Source organism: Thamnophis sirtalis, unplaced genomic scaffold, assembly GCF_051295495.1.
Source record: "Thamnophis sirtalis isolate CommonGarterSnake01/CBP01778 unplaced genomic scaffold, rThaSir2_p1.2 scaffold_12, whole genome shotgun sequence".
NCBI lineage: Eukaryota > Metazoa > Chordata > Lepidosauria > Squamata > Natricidae > Thamnophis > Thamnophis sirtalis.
This window is the reverse complement of record NW_028261392.1, coordinates 1,715,249-1,734,355: the sequence shown is the minus strand read 5'-3', so window position 1 is coordinate 1,734,355 and position 19,107 is coordinate 1,715,249. Positions and strand designations below refer to the sequence as shown.

At 43.5% G+C, this 19,107-nt stretch overlaps 2 protein-coding genes and 1 non-coding gene across 3 annotated transcripts in view; 1 reads left to right on the top strand and 2 right to left on the bottom strand.

The window, feature by feature from the left end:
- The window catches only part of GTF2F2 (general transcription factor IIF subunit 2), a 65,563-nt gene extending 62,118 nt beyond the window's left edge, over positions 1–3,445 (top strand). The window contains 1 exon segment of the mRNA XM_087726494.1: positions 3,133–3,445. Within this exon segment, the coding sequence (XP_087582620.1) occupies positions 3,133–3,252 (120 nt within the window). The 3' untranslated portion in view covers positions 3,253–3,445.
- A 7,265-nt stretch (positions 3,446–10,710) lies between these two features.
- TPT1 (tumor protein, translationally-controlled 1) lies at positions 10,711–17,471 on the bottom strand. Its single transcript, XM_087726496.1, has 6 exons — positions 17,314–17,471; positions 16,081–16,154; positions 14,793–14,983; positions 13,633–13,738; positions 13,148–13,264; positions 10,711–11,545 (listed from the first exon to the last, which is right to left on the bottom strand). Exons 1-6 carry the CDS (start codon positions 17,339–17,341, stop codon positions 11,543–11,545), a joined length of 519 nt encoding a protein of 172 aa, XP_087582622.1. The 5' UTR covers positions 17,342–17,471; the 3' UTR covers positions 10,711–11,542.
- Positions 11,659–11,790, bottom strand: LOC148043231 (small nucleolar RNA SNORA31). The gene has a single exon (XR_015698257.1). It is a non-coding gene; the product is annotated as a small nucleolar RNA SNORA31 (small nucleolar RNA).
- Positions 17,472–19,107: the final 1,636 nt, after the last annotated feature.

Here is a 19,107-nt window from a genome sequence, read left to right as displayed (position 1 = left end):
ATGCCCAGACAGGTACAGATTAAAAGAGTTGGAAGGGACCTTGGAGGTCCTCTAGTCCAACCCCCCACCCAAGCAGGAGAGCCTACACCATTTCTGACAGAGGGCAGTCCAGCCTCTTCTTGAAAGCCTCCAGAGATGAAGCTCCCACAACTTCCGAAGGCAACTTCTCTTCCATGGGTTGATTGTTCTCACTCTCAGAAAACTCCTCCTTATTTCTAGGCTGAATCTTTCCTTGTTCAGTTTCCATCCATGATTCCTTGTCTGGCCTTCCGGTGCTTTGGAGAATAGCTTGACCCCCTCCTCTCTGTGGCAGCCCCTCAAATATTGGAAGGCTGCTATCATGTCATCCCTGGTCCTTCTCTTCCCTAGACTAGCCAGGCCCAGTTTCTGCAACCGTTCTTCATATGTTTTAGCCTCCAGTCCCCTCATCCTCTTAGTTAGATTCAGATTGACAGAGATGGAAGGGACCCTGTAGGTCATCTAGTCCAAACCCCCCTCCCGCCCAAGCAGGAGACCTTACACCATTCCTGACCGACGGCAGTCCAGTCTCTTCTTGAAAGTTTCCAGGGATGAAGCTCCCACAACTTTTGAAGGCAACTTCTGTTCCATGGGTTGATGGTTCTCACTGTCAGAAAATTTCTCCTTATTTCCAGGTTGAATCTCTCCTTGTTCAATTTCCATCCATTATTCCTTGTCTGGCCTTCAGGTGCCTTTGGAAATAGTTTGACCCCTTCCTCTCTGGAGCAGCCCCTCAAATATTGGAAGGCTGCTATCATGTCATCCCTCATTTTCACTACACTCGACTAGAACATATCCAGTTCTTGCAACCGTTCTTCGTGTGTTTTAGCTTCCAGTCCCCTCATCCTCTTTGTTGCTCTTCTCTGCACTCTTTCCAGAGTCTCCACGTCTTTTTTATTGCTCTAGTGACCAAAATTGGATGCAGGATTCCAGGTGTGGCCTTTCCAAGGCTTTATAGAGTAATATTACTGCCTCCCTTGATCTTGATTGTTCGGTTTCTCCTTTGAAGAAGATTCTTTTCTCTTCTTGGTCAACAAAATTTTTATTTTGGACTCATGTGGTCAATTGCTGCCCCCTCGTGGGGGTTGTTGCGATACTGTGTGTGAGCAATATTTGCAGATTGCATTTGTCCTTTAACTGCTTTGAGGTGGTGCAGTGGTTAGGGTGCAGTGGTTAGGGTGCAGTACTGCAGGCCACTTCAGCTGACTGTTATCTGCAGTTCAGCGGTTCTAATCTCACCGGCTCAAGGTTGACTCAGCCTTCCATCCTTCCGAGGTGGGTGAAATGAGGACCCAGATTGTTGTTGGGGGCAATATGCTGACTCTGTAAACCGCTTAGAGAGGGCTGAAAGCCCCATGAAGCGGTAGATAAGTCTAACTGCTATTGCTATTTGTTCAAATTGTTAAAGGGGACAAACTGCTTTAAATATTTGGAGAGCTGAGACACGCAGAGCTCACACATCTGAAGTGTTTGCTGCATTGAATCTGCAACTGTTCTGTAAACGGGCAGAGGAAGTGCTTACCATGAAGATCCAGCTGGCTTCGATGAAGCCAGATGTTATAGAGATTTATATCTGGCATCATCATCATCATCATCATCATCATCATCATCATCATCATCATCATTTTAGCTCCATTGCAGGCAGGATGAAAGCCTCTGGCTTAACAGAATTATATTCTCATTATTTTTTAGAAAAATATAGCTAGTCACATTAAAAGTTGTGCTAACATGTTAACGACTTTATTTTATTTAAAAAAAAAAAAAGAGATGTCTCAATTTTAAATTGAAAAGAGATTCAACCTAAGGTAGACTTTTTTTTTTGACAGTGAGAACAATCAACAAATTGCATTCAAAAGTTGTTGAAGGCAACTTCAAAACTCTGTTATTCTGTAATTTTTATTGCAGTAAATAGAAATATATAGAAAATAGAACAATTAAGGCTTTGGAGGTCTTCTAGTCCAACCCCAGGCAGGAAGACCTATATCATTTCAGACAAACGGCTCTCCAATCTCTTCTTAAAAACTTCCAATGTTGGAGCATTCAAAACATCTGGAGGCAAGCAGTTCCACCGGTTAATTGTTCTCATTGGCAGGAATTTTCTCCTTAGTTCTAAGTTGCTTCTCTCCTTGTTTAGTTTCCACCCATTGCTTCTTCTGCTGGTGCTTTGGAGAATAGCTTGACTCCCTCTTCTTTGTGGCAACCCCTGAGATGTTTGTTTATGTATATGTATATGTTGCATTTGTGCTGATAAATAAATAAAGGGAGACTAGTATAGATCTATTTCAAGCTATTTAGCTCTCATCAGCTAGCCATACCCTTACTGGGAATCGAACCTGGGCTGTATTACATATCAGGTAGTTATATTAGCCACTAAGCCACAGGCTCTCTTCCTTTATCAGCTAGGCCAGGGAAATAGGTATGTATTGTGTCACAACCCCTGGTATGCCCAAATATGGGTTTGTGGTTGTGACACAATACATACATACAGACAGACAGACAGAAAGACAGACAGATATATATACAGATACAGATACAGATACAGATACAGATACAGATACAGATACGATAGATAGATAGATAGATAGATAGATAGAGATAGATAGAGATAGATAGATAGATAGATAGATAGATAGAGATAGATAGATAGATAGAGATAGATAGATAGATAGATAGATAGATAGATAGATAGATAGATAGATAGATAGATAGATAGATAGATAGATAGATAGAGATATTCCACACCAACCACCTGTAACAGTTTGATACCCTGTCATCCGAATTATGGGTGATTTGGGTGAAGCTTATATCCTGTTGATAATTAATAACAAAGTGTGATGTTGATAATGAAGTATGATGAGCTGCTGAGCTCACCAGCTTCAATACGGGTATAGAAAACACTTTTCTCAACTTCCTTCCCCCCCACCAAACCCCCCACTTTAATTCAGAGGGCAAAGGAGAAAACTGAATTAACCTGCCCCTTCGACTTGGTGTAAATGTAAATGTCTTTGAAGGGAGATGGGTCTTTGGTCTGGAATAGGGGACTGGTTGAATTCAACATAACGAACATCCCGCATTCATAACCTTGTTTAATCAATCTCTCTTGCTTTCTTTCAGATCTATTTAAAGGAAATTTTGAGAGAAATTGGCATCTACAATTTTAAGGGGCCGCACAAAAGTACTTGGGAATTGAAGCCGGAATACAGGCATTATCAAAACGAAGATAAAAGCGATTAGCAGTCAGGACTCAACTTTGAAAGCAGGAAAAAAAACAAAAAACCCTTCACCATTAAAAGAGTAAGCTTTTCTAATCAACCCCTGTCTTCATGGCTTTTAAAAGGTTTTTTCTGGAATGCTACCTAATTTTTTTTTGTGGTATGTTTATTGCATACAAATTATTTATAGAATAAACTTGTATTTGGGTTTTTAACATATGGCCTTTTCTGGTAACTTCTTGCATTTTATAAAAAAATATATATAATCATGTTGATAAATCGAGTAGAAGTTTTATTTCATCCCGGGCTGAATTTAATCCTATTACAACCAGCCTCTTGAGTCAGCCGTGTATTGAACAATAGAGAAATCTTGATAATACTTTAAAGACGAATGAATACATTTATTCTACAAATTGTTTGCCTTTAGGGTTGTGTTTTTGGTTGCAAATGACACAGCTACACCTTTGAAAACTATTTCCCAAGAAGGTATCATGGGATGGGGGAATAGCCTTTCTGTTGCAGATGGGGTCTGCCTGAAGGAGGTATGTCTTTGTTATGTAGAGTAGGCTGGCCCAAGGCCTTTTAATGGCCCATTGACAAAGGTGGGGGCGGAATGAGTTTCTGCCTGCCTTTGGGGGAAAATATTCTGCCCTTTTAATATTTCCTAAAATATCTCATTTTCTAGGAGAGAACTGGGTGCTAACTTCCTGCAGTCTCAAGTAGGAACCTTCTCAACCCTGGCCTGGCTAAAGGACATACACGTAGGGAGATTTCTCCACAATCTTCCCTTTCGGCTTGAGACAGAAAAGAGTTTGAGAAGAAAGATAAAAAACCTGAGTGCCAAAGCCAGCTAAACAAAAGAGAGGGGGAAAAAAAATCTCTTTTCCAGATCCTGGATTAAATCAGCAAGAAGCTAGATTAAAAACTCCAGAGCAGCAAGGGGCGAACTTCACAACTCCTTACAAAACAGGAACATAGCTGGAAAACACACAAGACCCACACTTTTATTGCAGCAGATGTATTGTCTCTCTACACAGCAATCTTAATTGTCTCCAGATAGGTTCATCAGGCAATTGTGTGTTAGTTGTGTTATTGGGAAGCTTCCCCCCCCCCCCACTATTAGAACAGTGCAGGTGGCGCAGTGGTTAAATGCAGCACTGCAGGCTACTGCTAGATCAGCAGTTCAGCGGTTCAAATCTCACCGGTTCAGGGTTGACTCAGCCTTCCATCCTTCCGAGGTGGGTAAAAATGAGGACCCAGATTGTTGGGGGCAATAGGCTGACTCTCTGTAAACCGCTTAGAGAGGCCTGAAAGCCCTATGAAGCGGTATATAAGTCTACTGCTATTGCTATTTCCTGTGTATTTATCATTCGAGAGCTTCCACAAGCAGCTGTGATTTAAACAACTGGTTTTTTTATGTTTTGCACGGAGCGTTCAAGTCCGTAAGTAATTTTTAAGCCAACTGGTTTTTTTTTTAAAAAAAGTTTGATTCTATGACTTAAGAAAATGTTGTGTGTCCCGTTAAAAGAGGGATATTTGTCTAGCCACAGGCCTCAGGAGCCCCAAGTTGGTACAGTAAAATTGGTTTCGCCTTTTGCTCTTCAGAAAAAGGGTGGCAAGCTGTGGGATGCCCCCCCCCCCCTCTTGGATATGCTGGGCTTAAGGCAAAGGCAAAAGGAGATGAGGGATTACCATGAAACCAGATTGAGTTCAAGGAAGACACTTGAGGCCTGCAGCCTTACAGATAAGAGAGATTTCTTGATGGCAGTCTTTGACCCTTGGAAGGAGGCTATTGAAATCAAATCTCCTATTATGAGTAAATCTGCATCACACAGCAACACTTAAAACACAAAACCCAGTGGCTTTGTCTCCAGCTCTTCCCCAAGATCTAATAAAACCAAGATTAACATTGACATCTGTAGCTTTGAGATGCAGATAAACTGGCTGGGTGACATGGCGCTTACAATGGGGCGAGCTACAAATAATTGATCAGAATTGCACCTACCTCTTTAGTGTAACTATATTGATTGGAGGATCAGCAAAGGGAGTTATGACCCAGAAGTCTCTTCTATTGGTGGTAGGATTGTAGTAAGGCTGTCTCTTCTCTTGGCGACAGGGTTATAGTAACACTGTCTTTCTTCTATTGGTGGTAGGGTTGTAAGTAACGCTATGTTTTCTATTGGCAGTGTTGTCTCTTCTATTGGTGGCAGGGTTGTAGTAATACTCTACTGGTTGTAGTAATACTCTCTTCTATTGGTGATAGGGTTGTAGTAACGCTATCTCTTCTATTGGTGATAGGGTTGTAGTAACACTCTTCTATTGGTGATAGGGTTGTAGTAACACTCTTTTCTATTGGTGATAGGGTTGTAGTAACGCTACCTCTTCTATTGGTGGTAGGGTTACAATTCTCTATTGGTGGTAGGGTTGTAGTAACGCTATCTCTCATTGGTGATAGGAGTGTAACACAACGTCTATTGGTAGGATTGTAGTAATTATCTCTATTGGTGGCAGGATTGTAGTAACTCTCTTCTATTGGTGGCAGGATTGTAGTAACTCTCTTCTATTGCTGGTAGGGTAGTAGTAACGTTATTGTCAGTAGCACCTGAAATTTCTTTCTCAGCAGCAGGAATAAGCTGGGCTAAAGACGCTGCTTCCAATGATGTAAATTTTGGGAGTGATTTCTTACTGAAATATGGAATATCCTTTTACATCCTATCTGGAGGAATTCTTTTCTGTTCTAGTAGCTGAAGGATGTGGAATAGGAGCTTCTGCCCATTTAACGTCCCCCCCCCCATCTGTTCTCAACTCTGCCTTTCAGGGTGAATTCAAACCTGCCCAAAATTCCCCAGGTGGCTTTCAAACACTGATCTTTGCTGCCCAATAAGCCTCCTCCGGAGTCTTTTTGATTTTGTGACATCTTTTAAAATTGTGGTAAACCATTTCAGTATTTTTTTTTAAAATAGAAAAGAAGTACGTGTGTGTAAATAAAGAGAAACCTTCTCACAAGGAGTATTTCAAAACTAACATCGGTTAGTTTATCCTGAATATCGCGTGTGGGATTGGGTAGAAATTTTCAGAAAATGGGATCTCAAGCTGCATTTGTGAAAATCTAGAGATTTGGGGGGGAAGCATTTTTCTTTGCAAAGAAAGTGTGTCAGGTTGTGTGTTTGTGACTCTAATACTTGACACCCTTATTAGAGCCGAGGTGGCGCAGTGGTTAAATGCAGCACTGCAGGCTACTTCAGCTGACTACAGTTCGGCGGTTCAAATCTCACCGGCTCAGGGTTGACTCAGCCTTCCATCCTTCCGAGGTGGGTGAAATGAGGACCCGGATTGTTGTTGGGGGCGATATGCTGACTCTGTAAACCGCTTAGAGAGGGCTGATAGCCCTATGAAGCGCTATATAAGTCTAACTGCTATTGCTATTGCTAATCTCACCGGCTCAAGGTTGACTCAGCCTTCCATCCTTCCGAGGTGGGTAAAATGAGGACCCAGACTGTGGGGGCGATATGCTGACTCTGTAAACCGCTTAGAGGGGGCTGAAAGCCCTATGAAGCGGTATATAAGTCTAACTGCTATTGCTATACTAGTCTACACCATTATTGCATTAAACACAGAAATTATCTATACTGCAGAAATGGCTTTGAATCATGCCCTCCAGACATGCAGAAAAGTTGTGTGTGTGTGAATACACACACACACACAGAGTATATCACAGAAGTGAGTACACCCCCTCACATTTTATCTATATTTTAAGTATACCTTGCCAGCAGTTTAGACATTAAACGGCTGTGTGTTGCGTTATTTTGAGGGGACAGCACATTTACACTGTTATACAAGCTGCATACTCACTATTTTACATCGTAGCCAAGTGTCATTTCCTCAGTGTTGTCACATGAAAAGATATACTTACATATCTACAAAATTGTGAATTATATATTTACAAAATATACTGTTGGAAGAAATGTCCTTCTGGGTTCAGCTGGGTGCTAACTTCCTACAACGTAATTTCCACAAAAGCGTTTTATAAAACGTGGCAGATTGAAATTGCAAGCGCTTCAACTCTTCATCCAAAAGACCGTTCTCCATGAAACACGGCAGGACTGAATATTACAATTTACAGGTTACACAACCTGAAAGATTACATGCCTTTCCTGCCTGAGCAGAGGGTTGGACAAGAGCCAAGGTGGCGCAGTGGTTAAATGCAGCACTGCAGGCTACTGCTAGATCAGCAGGTCAGTGGTTCAAATCTCACTGACTCAGGGTTGACTCAGCCTTCCATCCTTCCGAGGTGGGTAAAATGAGGACCCAGATTGTTGGGGGCAATATGCTGACTCTCTGTAAACCACTTAGAGAAGGCTGAAAGCCCTATGAAGCGGTATATAAGTCTACTGCTATTGCTATTGCTATTGCTAGAAGACCTCCAAGGTCCCTTCCAACTCTTGTTATTCTAACGTTTTGAAATTTGATCCGGCCTGCTAAAACAACTCAGCTTTTGTACTATATGAATACTTTTAGGCTGGTTCTTCTATCTACGGAAACAGAGACCTTTAAATTTTTTCTTTTGCTGCTCAAGGCCCAGGTACTCGGGAACTGAGAGTCTTCAGAGACATAAAATACTTTTTTATCCAGCTTTTTATCCAAAGGTGCCTTTTTTTTTCAAGAGGCCACTGGACTTCCTTGCGTTTTCTTTGAAGACGTTTTGCTTTTCATCCAAGAGGCTTCGTCAGCTCTGGCTGGATGGTGGTGGGGAATGGAAGGATTTACATTCCTTGCAGACAGTTGGCCATTTGCAACCTTTCGCAGGGTTATTGAGGCCACTTGGAGGTTGCTTCCCTCAAAATGGGATGCAAATGACCGGCTTGTCTGCAAGGAATATAAATCCTTCCATTCTCCACCATCCAAGTCAGAGGCGAAGAAGCTTCTTGAATGAGAAGGGGAACATCTTCAAAAGAAAAAAGAAAAAGTCGTTGCCTCCTGGGGGGGAAAAAAAGCACTTTTGAGACAACCAGGACCTGGAGGACTGAGAATCTCCAGAGACACTTTTATCCAGCTGTTTTAAGTTTTTCTGTCTCGGAAACTTTCAAGAAGAAACATGCCCAGTCTTGCACACTATTGTTAAGAGTCACACACTCTGGTGAGTCAGTGAAGAGAGTCACACAAGGCCTGGATCTTGATGGAAATAGCAAAAGGCTGTAACTGTGGCTTTTCTTGAACATTCGGTCTATTTGGGGTGACCACGCTGTGACTTTTTTCCAACAGAAAACTTGGCTGAGTAAAGAGCCGTGGACCTCCTTCACAGAGCACACAGCAGCTCCTCCAAGCCCAGCCTCATATATTGGACAAACACCAAGATAGGAAGCCTGGCATGGCAATGAATGGATCTTAACACTGTTACTTTCCTTCTATTTATCCCAGCAAGTCCTTAATTGAGGCTCGCTTGGGATTCAGAGACTGTTCCAACTGTTAAAGTTGAAAAAAAAAACATGTTCATCTCATTCGCCTACAAAAGACCCCTTTTCTCAGTAATCAAGCTCTCCTCCTTAGTCAAGCACCCAGGTTTTTTTTGCAGAATACGGATTTGAAAAGGAGAATTAAGTCACAGAGGCTTCAAAAACAGCAACAGTCCCATTGCCTCTAAGGGAGGAAGAGAAACCTTTAAAAGAAGTGATTTCGAGGGCAGTGAAAATGAAGCACATCTTAAAAGTCACAGGAACGTTAAAACGTTTTCCAGGATTAGTTTCGAGAAACTCTACTGGCTAACTTTCACAGGGTCTTTTTCAAAAAGGTTATGAAAGACCCAAGAGAAGAAAAGCTATCATGCACTCCCCTTCTAGGTGAAGGATATTTCCTCCAGTGACTCTCTACCACATCGGCAGCAATACTTTCGGCCGTGTTTGCTCTTCCTAGTAATGCAAAACACCACCTATGGTACTAGGAAGAGCCTATGGATCCTAATTACCAATCTATCTTCTAATACAGCCATATAATATGGAATTGTTTTGAGAATCATTAAAAAAAAAACACCCTCTGGTACCATGCCAAAAAGCAAGTTTTCCGGTGTTGGATTCTAAAGAAATCTTACTTTGGGGAGGAATGTGTGCCTGTTTAGAACACTCTGCACAACATGATTGAAACACACATGACCAGCTCGTCACAAGTGAAAGTACCAGAACCACACAATATATCCAGCCAACATCTGCTTTCCTATCTTGTCAATTACAGCTAACAATTCCCCTTAGAAACAATGCCGAAAATATACTTTAATAGCTCGACTTGCATATTTAATAGATTTAAATAGGGATGCATCTATCTATCATCAATCTATCCTCTATTGAAACAATTCTATCATTTCTCTGTATCTATGTATTATCTATCCATCCATCCATCCTGTCAATTATCTATCTATCTATCTACCTACCTACCTACCTACCTACCTACCGAAACAATTCTATCATCTCTGTATCTATGTATTATCTATCCATACATCCATCATCTATCTTTCAATATCTATCTTTCAATATCTATCTATGCATCTATCTTTCCATCTTTAATCTATCCATCCACCTGCCAACCTGGTTAAATTTTATAGAAAGCAAGGCCATAACAAAAGTAAAATTGATCAACTCAAAACTGCCATTCCCTAAAATAAGGCTCTTTCATTTACAAAATTATCACATCTGCCTTGGATCTACAATTCTCCTGGATGCACAGAATTTACAGCAACTCAATCAGGGCTCGGTCATCCTAAACCTATGCCTATTTTACCACGGGTGCAGAGATGAAACAATGCACACTCTCTTATCTTGTTAGTCGGGTTGAGAGACTCTAGCTAGCCTGGTTTTCACCCAAGAGAAGTTTTGATGAAACAGAAAACATTTTCAGGGTTTTGAGCATTTTCTTTCCGCTTACAGAAGCATTCGGCAACAAGTCCTTTGTGGAACTGAGCTTGAGAATGAGCATTCAAGTCCTGTTATGACAGCACATCGGGCTCCCTTCCCTACACATGATGCTGCCAAGCTGTTACATTGACCTGGGTTTCCTAGTTTGTCACCTCAAGAATCTCTGTTGCAGGCACCCCCCCTTCCTTCCAAGATTGGGCTTGCTCTCTCTCTTTTGAAGCAACAGAATCATCTCCACTGTCTACTTAATAACTACAATCCAGAACACGTAGAATTATCAAGATTGTCCAGAACCCTGGTAGAAATAACTTGAGTCTCATAAAGAAAGTATAGTAATTCTCAACTAATGTGATATGGATCCGTACCCCCACCTCCCCAATTACAAGTAACTACTTTGGGGGGGGGGGGAATAACACGATTCCAGTACTTGAAACTTTGCACAATTCGAACAGGACGTCCGCAGGACTTTACCACGTAAAGCCACCTTCCCCTTTTGATCCGGGTTTACTCACAAGGAGCTTGCTACTAAAGCTACGACTTAAGGGCTGCAGGCTGGAATTGATACACCACACAGCAAACTGAGTTAACCTGTGATTCAATTGGTATTATACTCATGTATTTTAAATTACAGTTATTATTTCGTATTACAGCACGTAAGCAATGCCTCGCGAAATGTGTCGGTCGTTTGCCCAATATTCTCGTTTCCGCAGCCCAAGAATTTCTCTTCCCACTCTCTGCTCAATCAGCATGATATGTTTCGTCGGGGAAAAAAAACGCCACCTCTCCTTCACGGGTGAAACACTCTCCGAGATTAGCGTGCAAAGCCACACCACATCCAGGCCTCTCTCCTCTCGGGGGTTTGTCGTCCGAGTAGTTATTGTGAGTTGTTCAAAAGATGTCAAGTCCACTTCCGAAAGTCAAGCTGCCTTCTTTTGTTAAGACATTTTGTTTTCTCCCAAAAAAAAAAAAAAGCACTTCAGGGGTGGCCAAATGAGCTTCCAGTTTTGAGGTCCCGGTATCTGGAGAACACAACCGCTAAAGGCCACACTCTACCGATGCACAACAGCTACGAGAAGCCCGCTGCTCTCAACACATTAAACCAAGAGGCATTACCTATGCTGGGTTTAAATGAGTTTTGTTTTTTTAATTTTTAGACAGCCTACAAGACAAGTTTTTTTTTTCCTCTTTAAAAAGAAAAAAACCCCAATGCCTCTCCACACTTTCAATTATAATTCAAGGGGTGGGGTGGGGGGTGGGTTCAAAATAAATCAAAATTAAAGCTCAAGATGATATCAATCAGTCCAGGTTTTTTTTTTTCAGACACTGTCGAGTCATGATGGTTTTGTTGATGAATAAAAGAGCAGCAGCCAATTATGATGATAAATGATTTCGGAATGATTTGATGTCTTGTTACTGTGGGGAAAGAAAGGAAAGTTAGTCGCCTGCGTCCGTTGTAGGGTCGTTTTCCGGACCCCCCCCCCCAACCTCAGCATTTCATTCCCCTTCACACACAGACCCCTTTCTTCAAATGTTCTCCCTTATTCAATCTGAACTGCTACGGAATCCGGGCAGGCAGAAAGCGCAGGGAAATTCACTGTTGCATCTGAATGCAAGCCGGGGAGGAAGGAATATCGCTCCCGGCCTATCAGGTGATGCTTAGCAATCCGGAAGGAAAATCAATCAACCAATCAATCAATCATCCATCTATCCATCATCTATATCTATCTATCATCTATCAATCTATCATCTATCAATCTATCATCTATCTATCATCTATCTATCAATCAATCAATGTATCATCTATCTATCTATATCATCAATCATCTATCTATCAATCATCTATCTATCAATCATCTATCAATCTATCATCTATCAATCTATCATCTATCTATCATCTATCTATCTATCAATCATCTATCTGTCATCTATCTATCTATCATCTATCTATCTATCATCTATCTATCAATCATCTATCAATCTATCTATCATCTATCTATCTATCATCTATCTATCAATCATCTATCAATCTATCTATCTATCATCTATCTATCAATCATCTATCTATCAATCTATCTATCATCTATCTATCAATCATCTATCTGTCATCTATCTATCTATCATCTATCTATCTATCATCTATCTATCTATCATCTATCTATCAATCATCTATCTATCAATCTATCTATCATCTATCTATCAATCATCTATCAATCTATCTAACTATCATCTATCAATCTATCTATCATCTATCTATATCATCTATCTATCATCTATCAGAGAGCAGAGGTGGCACAGTGGTTAAATGCAGCACTGCAGGCTACTTCAGCTGACTGCAGTTCTGCAGTTCGGCTGTTCAAATCCCACCGGCTCAGGGTTGACTCAGCCTTCCATCCTTCCGAGGTGGGTGAAATGAGGACCCGGATTGTTGTTGGGGGCGAAATGCTGACTCTTTAAACCACTTAGAGAGGGCTGAAAGCCCTATGAAGCGGTATATAAGTCTAACTGCTATCTATTATCTATCTATCTATCTATCATCTATCTATCTATCATCTATCTATCAATCATCTATCTGTCATCTATCTATCTATCATCTATCTATCTATCAATCATCTATCTGTCATCTATCTATCTATCATCTATCTATGTATCATCTATCTATCAATCATCTATCTATCAATCATCTATCTATGTATCATCTATCTATCATCTATCTATCTATCAATCTATCATCAATCTATCAATCTACCAATCTATCCATCCATCCATCCCTCTCTCACTCACACAGATCCTTATTGTTGCTAGATAAAGAGGACAATGGGATAAACATCTTCTCAACCAGACACAACAGTGGAGGGCAAGGAGAAAAAAAAAAAAACGGCCAGCTGCAACAGCCTCAACAGCAGTATTCAGAACAGATTGCTCCAACCGCCCTGTTACCTACTCGGCCGAACCGGTAGGAACCCACCTCTACTACAAAGGCCTTTTTGCCCCAAGGCTTTGTCAATCCATACTTACACATTTCTCCATCTCTAATCCATCCTTAAAGAAAATCATATAGGGGGTCACGCCATCTTCGCGGAAGTCCAGTAGCCCCACCATGCCGTCTGGATTCATATTCTCGCCTACGAAAAACTAGAGGAAGAAATATCCCCCGTTAAAAGATACGAGCTTGGCTGGGTCTACTTCTAAAGCAAGGGGCTTTCCTAGACACCCCCCCCCCCAATACAGGACTCAAATCTCCCGGCGCGGTTAACGTTTGAGGCATGGAATAGCCAGATTGGTCCCCCAAAACACTTTGTTGATCCCGAGAATTTAGAGAATCTTGTCTCTTCGGTCGGACTTGAAGTTGAAAAAGCTGCCCCCCCCTTGCAAATCATTGAGAAATAACATCCAGATGTTTGACAAAATGTGTTTAGCAAATTAAGTTAATGCCGGGGTCACATCGCCTTGATCTATTTTGGGAGGGGAAACAAGAGAGGCTTTTTTTTTTTTGAACCCACCTGATAATTTTTGAAGTTTCCAAGAATGTGCTTTACTTGTTCAGCTGCCCCTGTCATAAAGGGCTTTACTCTCTCTGGCTTCGTTTCCTCCAGTCTGGCTTTGATTCTGGGAAAGAAAAACAATCCTTCAACACTTCCATACCCTTTTTCTCCACCCCAAGTGTACCGAGATACGCCCATGTTACACCTATCCTCCGCGAGCTGCACTGGCTCCCCATTGGTCTCCGGACACGCTTCAAGGTGCTAGTCGTTACTTTTAAAGCCCTACCTGGTTTAGGACCTGGCTACCTGAGAGTCCGCCTCCTGCCACTCACCTCCCAACAACCAACAAGATCGCACAGGTTGGGCCTCCTCCGGGTGCCGTCAGCTGGACAATGCCGGCTGGCGGCCCCCCAGGGGAGGGCCTTCTCTGTTGCTGCGCCGGCCCTGTGGAACGATCTCTCCATAGAGCTCCGGACCCTTCCCACTCTCCCGGCCTTCCGTAAAGCCGCCAAGACCTGGCTGTTCCGGCAGGCCTGGGGCTGTTGATTGGTATCCAGCCCCGCTTAGATGGAATGGGTGATCTTGAATTTTAATACTGTATTTTTAATTTTTTTTATCTCTATTTTTTAAAAATTAAATGTTTCTTGCCTGTTGTGAGCCGCCCAGAGTTCTCTATGGGAGTGGGCGGCATACAAATCCTAATAAACTTGAAACTAGGAGATCTCCAAGGTCCCTTCCAACTCTTGTTATTCTGCCTCCTTCAAGATGAAACTAATCCAGAGAGTGTGGATGTTCTGTTTTCCCCTCCCCTCCTCCCCGCTTACCTCCTCTTCTGCACCTGCTGACTTAACTCTGCAGAATGTTTTACGAAGGGCTCCAGTGCCAGTGAGGCATTTCTGAATAATTCAGATCGAGCCGAGGTGTGGCATTTTAATGTATTTTCTATTTTTAAATTTTAAATGTTTCTTTGTCTTGTTGTGAGCCGCCCAGAGTTCCCTATGGGAGTGGGCGGCATACAAACTTTTATTAAACTCCAAATACCTCACAGCTGAAGAAGCTTCATGGATGAGAAGCAAAACCTCTTCAAAGAAAAAAAACCAAGGAAATCCAGTTGCCTCCTGAAAAAGAGCCCCTTGCCCTGCTACTCTTCCCTCGACCTACAAGGAGGCCCAACTTACGACTTCATGTAGTCCTTGATGTACTTCTTGTAAGACTCCTTAGTGAAAGAGGTTTCCTGCAGGTGGTGATTCATGACGATGTCAACGCCGGTGATGACGGTGGCCTCTGTGCAGTCCCCTTCTGGCCCTTCGGCAGACGCGTTCCCCCCAATCAAGGCCTCGTCAATTTCACCTTCTTTCCTGCTGACCATCTGGGAGAGATTGAAATAACCAAGAAGCTCCGGTGAGGCAAGTGGGCGTTAAGGGTTGCAACAAGCTATTCATTAGAACCAAATGCGCTTTTCTTCCTTTAATTCAAACAAGGGTATTTTTAAAGTCCGAAGCCACACGCTAAATAAATAAAGCCAGAAAAACAGATTCTGAATAACAAAGGCTGCTTATCCTCTCTACTTCTTCAAGCTAAACCCAATAATTTGGTTTTGTTGCTTTCAAAAGCACCTAATGAAACTTGTTCTGTTATTTATATGTACGTTAGATGTTAATTACAGGTAGCCTTCCCCTTACCAGACCATTCAAAGTTTGAAGTTTTATTTTATTTCTATGCCGCCCTATTCCCTATAGGGACTCAGGGCGGCAAACAACTCAAACGGGAAAAGGGAACATACAAATACAAGATAGACATTTAAAATGACCAACAACCACACCTCTCGAGAGGGGAAGGGAGCTCATCAACCCCAGGCCTGCCGACACAGCCAGGTTTTAACAGCTTTTCGGAAGGCCAGGAGAGAGGTGAGGGTCCGAATCTCCGCGGGGAGTTCGTTCCAAAGGGCCGGAGCTGCCACAGAGAAGGCCCTCCCCCGGGTCGTAGCCAGATGGCATTGGCTGGTGGATGGAACCCGGAGGAGGCCGACCCTGTGCGATCTAATGGGTCTTTGGGAGGTAATTGGCAGCAATGGCACTGGGAAAAAAAATGAGGTATGACTATTTCCCACCCTTGTAGCATTCACATTTTTATCCGTTGTAGCATCCCCATGCTCACAGGATCAAAATTCGGATGCTTGGCAACGGACTCGTATTTATGACGGTTGCAGGGTCCTAGGATCATGTGATCCCCTTTTGCGTCAATGGGGAAGCCAGATTCACTTATCAAGATTACTAATTTAACAACTGCAGTGATTCACTTTAATAAGGGCGGCAAGAAAGGACGCAAGGTGGGTCAAATTGCACTTAGCTGATTTCTCACTTAGCAACATAAATTTGGGCTCAACTGTGGTCGCATGTTGGGGATTAGCTACACCCCATTCCAACCAGGCCACCTTCTTCAGTTCCCTGCCCAGCTCTCACCTACCTTCCCTTCCACTTCCAGGCAGAGGCCATTGGCAACTTCTGTGATTTTGTAGATATCCGAGAACATCTCATCTTCTGCAAGAGGAAGAAACAAGAAGGCTTTTTCCCACCATGCTTGAAACACACACACCCCCGACTCTGCTCTTCTCCTATAAGGAGCCCCCATAAGGTTCCTACTACAACAGTGTTTCTCAACCTTGGCAACTTGAAGAGGTCCGGGACTTCAACTCCCAGAATTCCCCAGCCAGCATTCGCTGGCTGGGGAATTCTGGGAGTTGAAGTCCCGGACCTCTTCAAGTTGCCAAGGTTGAGAAACACTGTATACTACAACATGGGGTAGGGAGTCACCCTCCACCCTCATGGCAGACCCAACAAACCATGAGTTATTTTACTCCTGCAGCTTCAGGGCTTCCAAGGAAGTGGCCAATGAAAGCCTGCCAGTTGCAAATAACCCTTGGGACATATATGGGACATACCTGTATCCATAGGTAACCTTGGCTGTAAGCCAAAGGGAGGCCACTCAGCATCCCCCCCCCCAAAAGCAGCCCTTCCCTACCTCCCACCGCCCAGATGGGGAGAAACACAGAAGGATAGGGTTGGAAGGGGCCTTGGAGGTCTTCTAGTCCAGCCCCCCTGCTTAAACTCCCTTTCCAGACAAACAGTTGCCCAATTTCTTCTTTAAAAATCTACTAAATAATAAATAAAAAAAATCTCCAAATAGGGAGGGGGAAAAAAAAACCCTAATAAAATCAGCCTGCAATACCCCGCACGGCCAATAGGGGTGGCGAGACCTTCCTTGCAAAGCTCTTTGTCGCCCTCTAGAGGCGGCCGGCGGCTTCGACCCGAGCGGCGGCGGCAGCAGACTCATCTTTCCCCCCCCCTCCCAGTCCTCGGCTTCCCGCGCAAGCGCAGTGCGGCCGGCCGGCGCCTTGGCGACACACATGCGCAGACAATGGAGCGCCCTGTGGTGGGGGGGGAGGGGGGGTCCATCGACAATCGCGCTGGCTTTCCACCCCCCCCTTCTATCCCAGGCGCTAGCGCCAGAGACGGGAGGAGCGCAGGCGCAGTGCGAGGGTGAGTCCGGCGCGCGCTCCCCGGCTTGGCATGCCAGGCCGCGCAGGCGTAGTCGGCGCCGCGGGGAACCCCCCCCTCCTTCCCCTTCCCCCACCCTCCCGTATGATTCGGGGGGGGAGCGGCGCGCGCGGGGCGTGTGTGGGGGGGCGCTTCGGCTTACGGCTGATGCAGTCGCGGTATATGATCATGGCTGAGGCGGCGGGCAGGCGGTCGGCGTCAGGCCGGGTGGAAGAGCGCTAGTGGCGGCAGCCCCCGGCGCGAGCGAAGAACGAGGCGGAAAAAGGCCGAGGAGGCGCCTCCGCGGAGCTCATATAGCCAGCAGGGCACGTCCCTGCCATCCGTGCGTCGCCAATCGCCGCGCTCCTCATGACGCACGAAACTGTGACGTAGGCACGCACGCACGCTGCCCGCCCTCTTTCTCGTGGCTCCAGAACCAAGAAACAGACTCGCCCAAGCGCAGGAAGGGACGCGCAGTTTTCGGGTTCGCTTGTCAGGATTTGAGCCTAGGGAAGAGTAACACCCCCATCACCCCCGAAAGGGAAACAAAGCCCATCCTCTGGAGTTGTTTATGTAGTCCCAGAAAATTGGGGGTTATATTATCTCTCTCTGCATCTCAGAGTGGATTGCAATGCCTACATACTTGCCTTAGATCTTATCAATCTGGCCAGGCTACAGAGAACTTTACATGGAATAAATTCTGAATTTAATTTTAAATGAATTAAATTCTCTTTCAAGGGGAAAAAAAAACAGCAGTCTAGTCGCCTTTGGAAAAAGCACCTTTGAGACAACAATGGCCTGGATGACTGAGAATTTCCACAGGCATTTAAATTGAAATCCTCATTGCAATTGAAATCTTTCAGGAGGGCAAATTAGAAGCAAGTACGTCCATAACTCCTCCACTTATGACCACAACTGAGCTCAGAATTTATATTGCAAAGTGAGACAGTTGTGAAGTTCCCCCATCTCACGACCTTTCTTGCTATGGTCGTTAAGTAAATCACTGCAGTTAAGTTAGCAACATGGTCGTTAAGTGAATCCAGCTTCCCCATTGACTTTGCTGGTCAGAATGTCGCAAAAGGGGATCACATGACCCTGGGACACTACGGCCGTCATAAATATGAGTCAGTTGCCAAGCGCCTGAATCCCGTGGCCATGGGGATGCAACAGTCATAAGTGTGAAAAACAGTTGTAAGTCACTTTTTTCAGTGCCGTGATAACTTGAAACGGTCACTAAACAAATGCTTGGAAGGCGAGGGCTACTTGCATTTTGCAGAAAAATGAGTTCCAACTCCAGTTCTATTGTCAAATTGCACCTTTGAAAACTTTCTGAAGAAGAAAATTAACAATGTTAAAAGAAAAGACTCATTTAAAACCAAAAGGATTTCGGTTTCATTCAAATCTCTTCTGTCTTTTTCCTCCTTTTTCAAGCCTCCCCTGAAAACCATTTTTGGAAAGAATGGAGCCACGACTTAATAGATGAACTGAAGATGTCAGTTTGGAACTATCTGGTAGTAAATACATTAAAAGCCTCTGTTTTGGTAACTCATCAGGAACAATCTGGAGAAATCATGCAGACTTGGAGTAAATCTAACGGACTAATATATAATTATGCATTTAATTTGCAGTGGGTAAGGCCATCTGACTGATGTTTCCCGGAAAAGCTGGATTTTTATGGGCTCTCTGAAAATATTGCCATGACTGGCTAAGAAGGACTTTGGGAGATAAGCAAAACATTGGAAAAACAAACTGTGTTGCTTCAATTATAAAGACATTTGTTCCAAGGACTGCCAATAAATTTTAAACAAATAAATAATCCCCTCCCCCCCCCAAAAAAAATATTTTAGCTGTGTTGGAAGTAATATTGACTAACAAACAGCAAAGTCTTGAAAAAGAATTAGTATCGGTTTATTGACATTTAGTTCCTGTACGTTAGACAGATAAAATCATCCTTAAT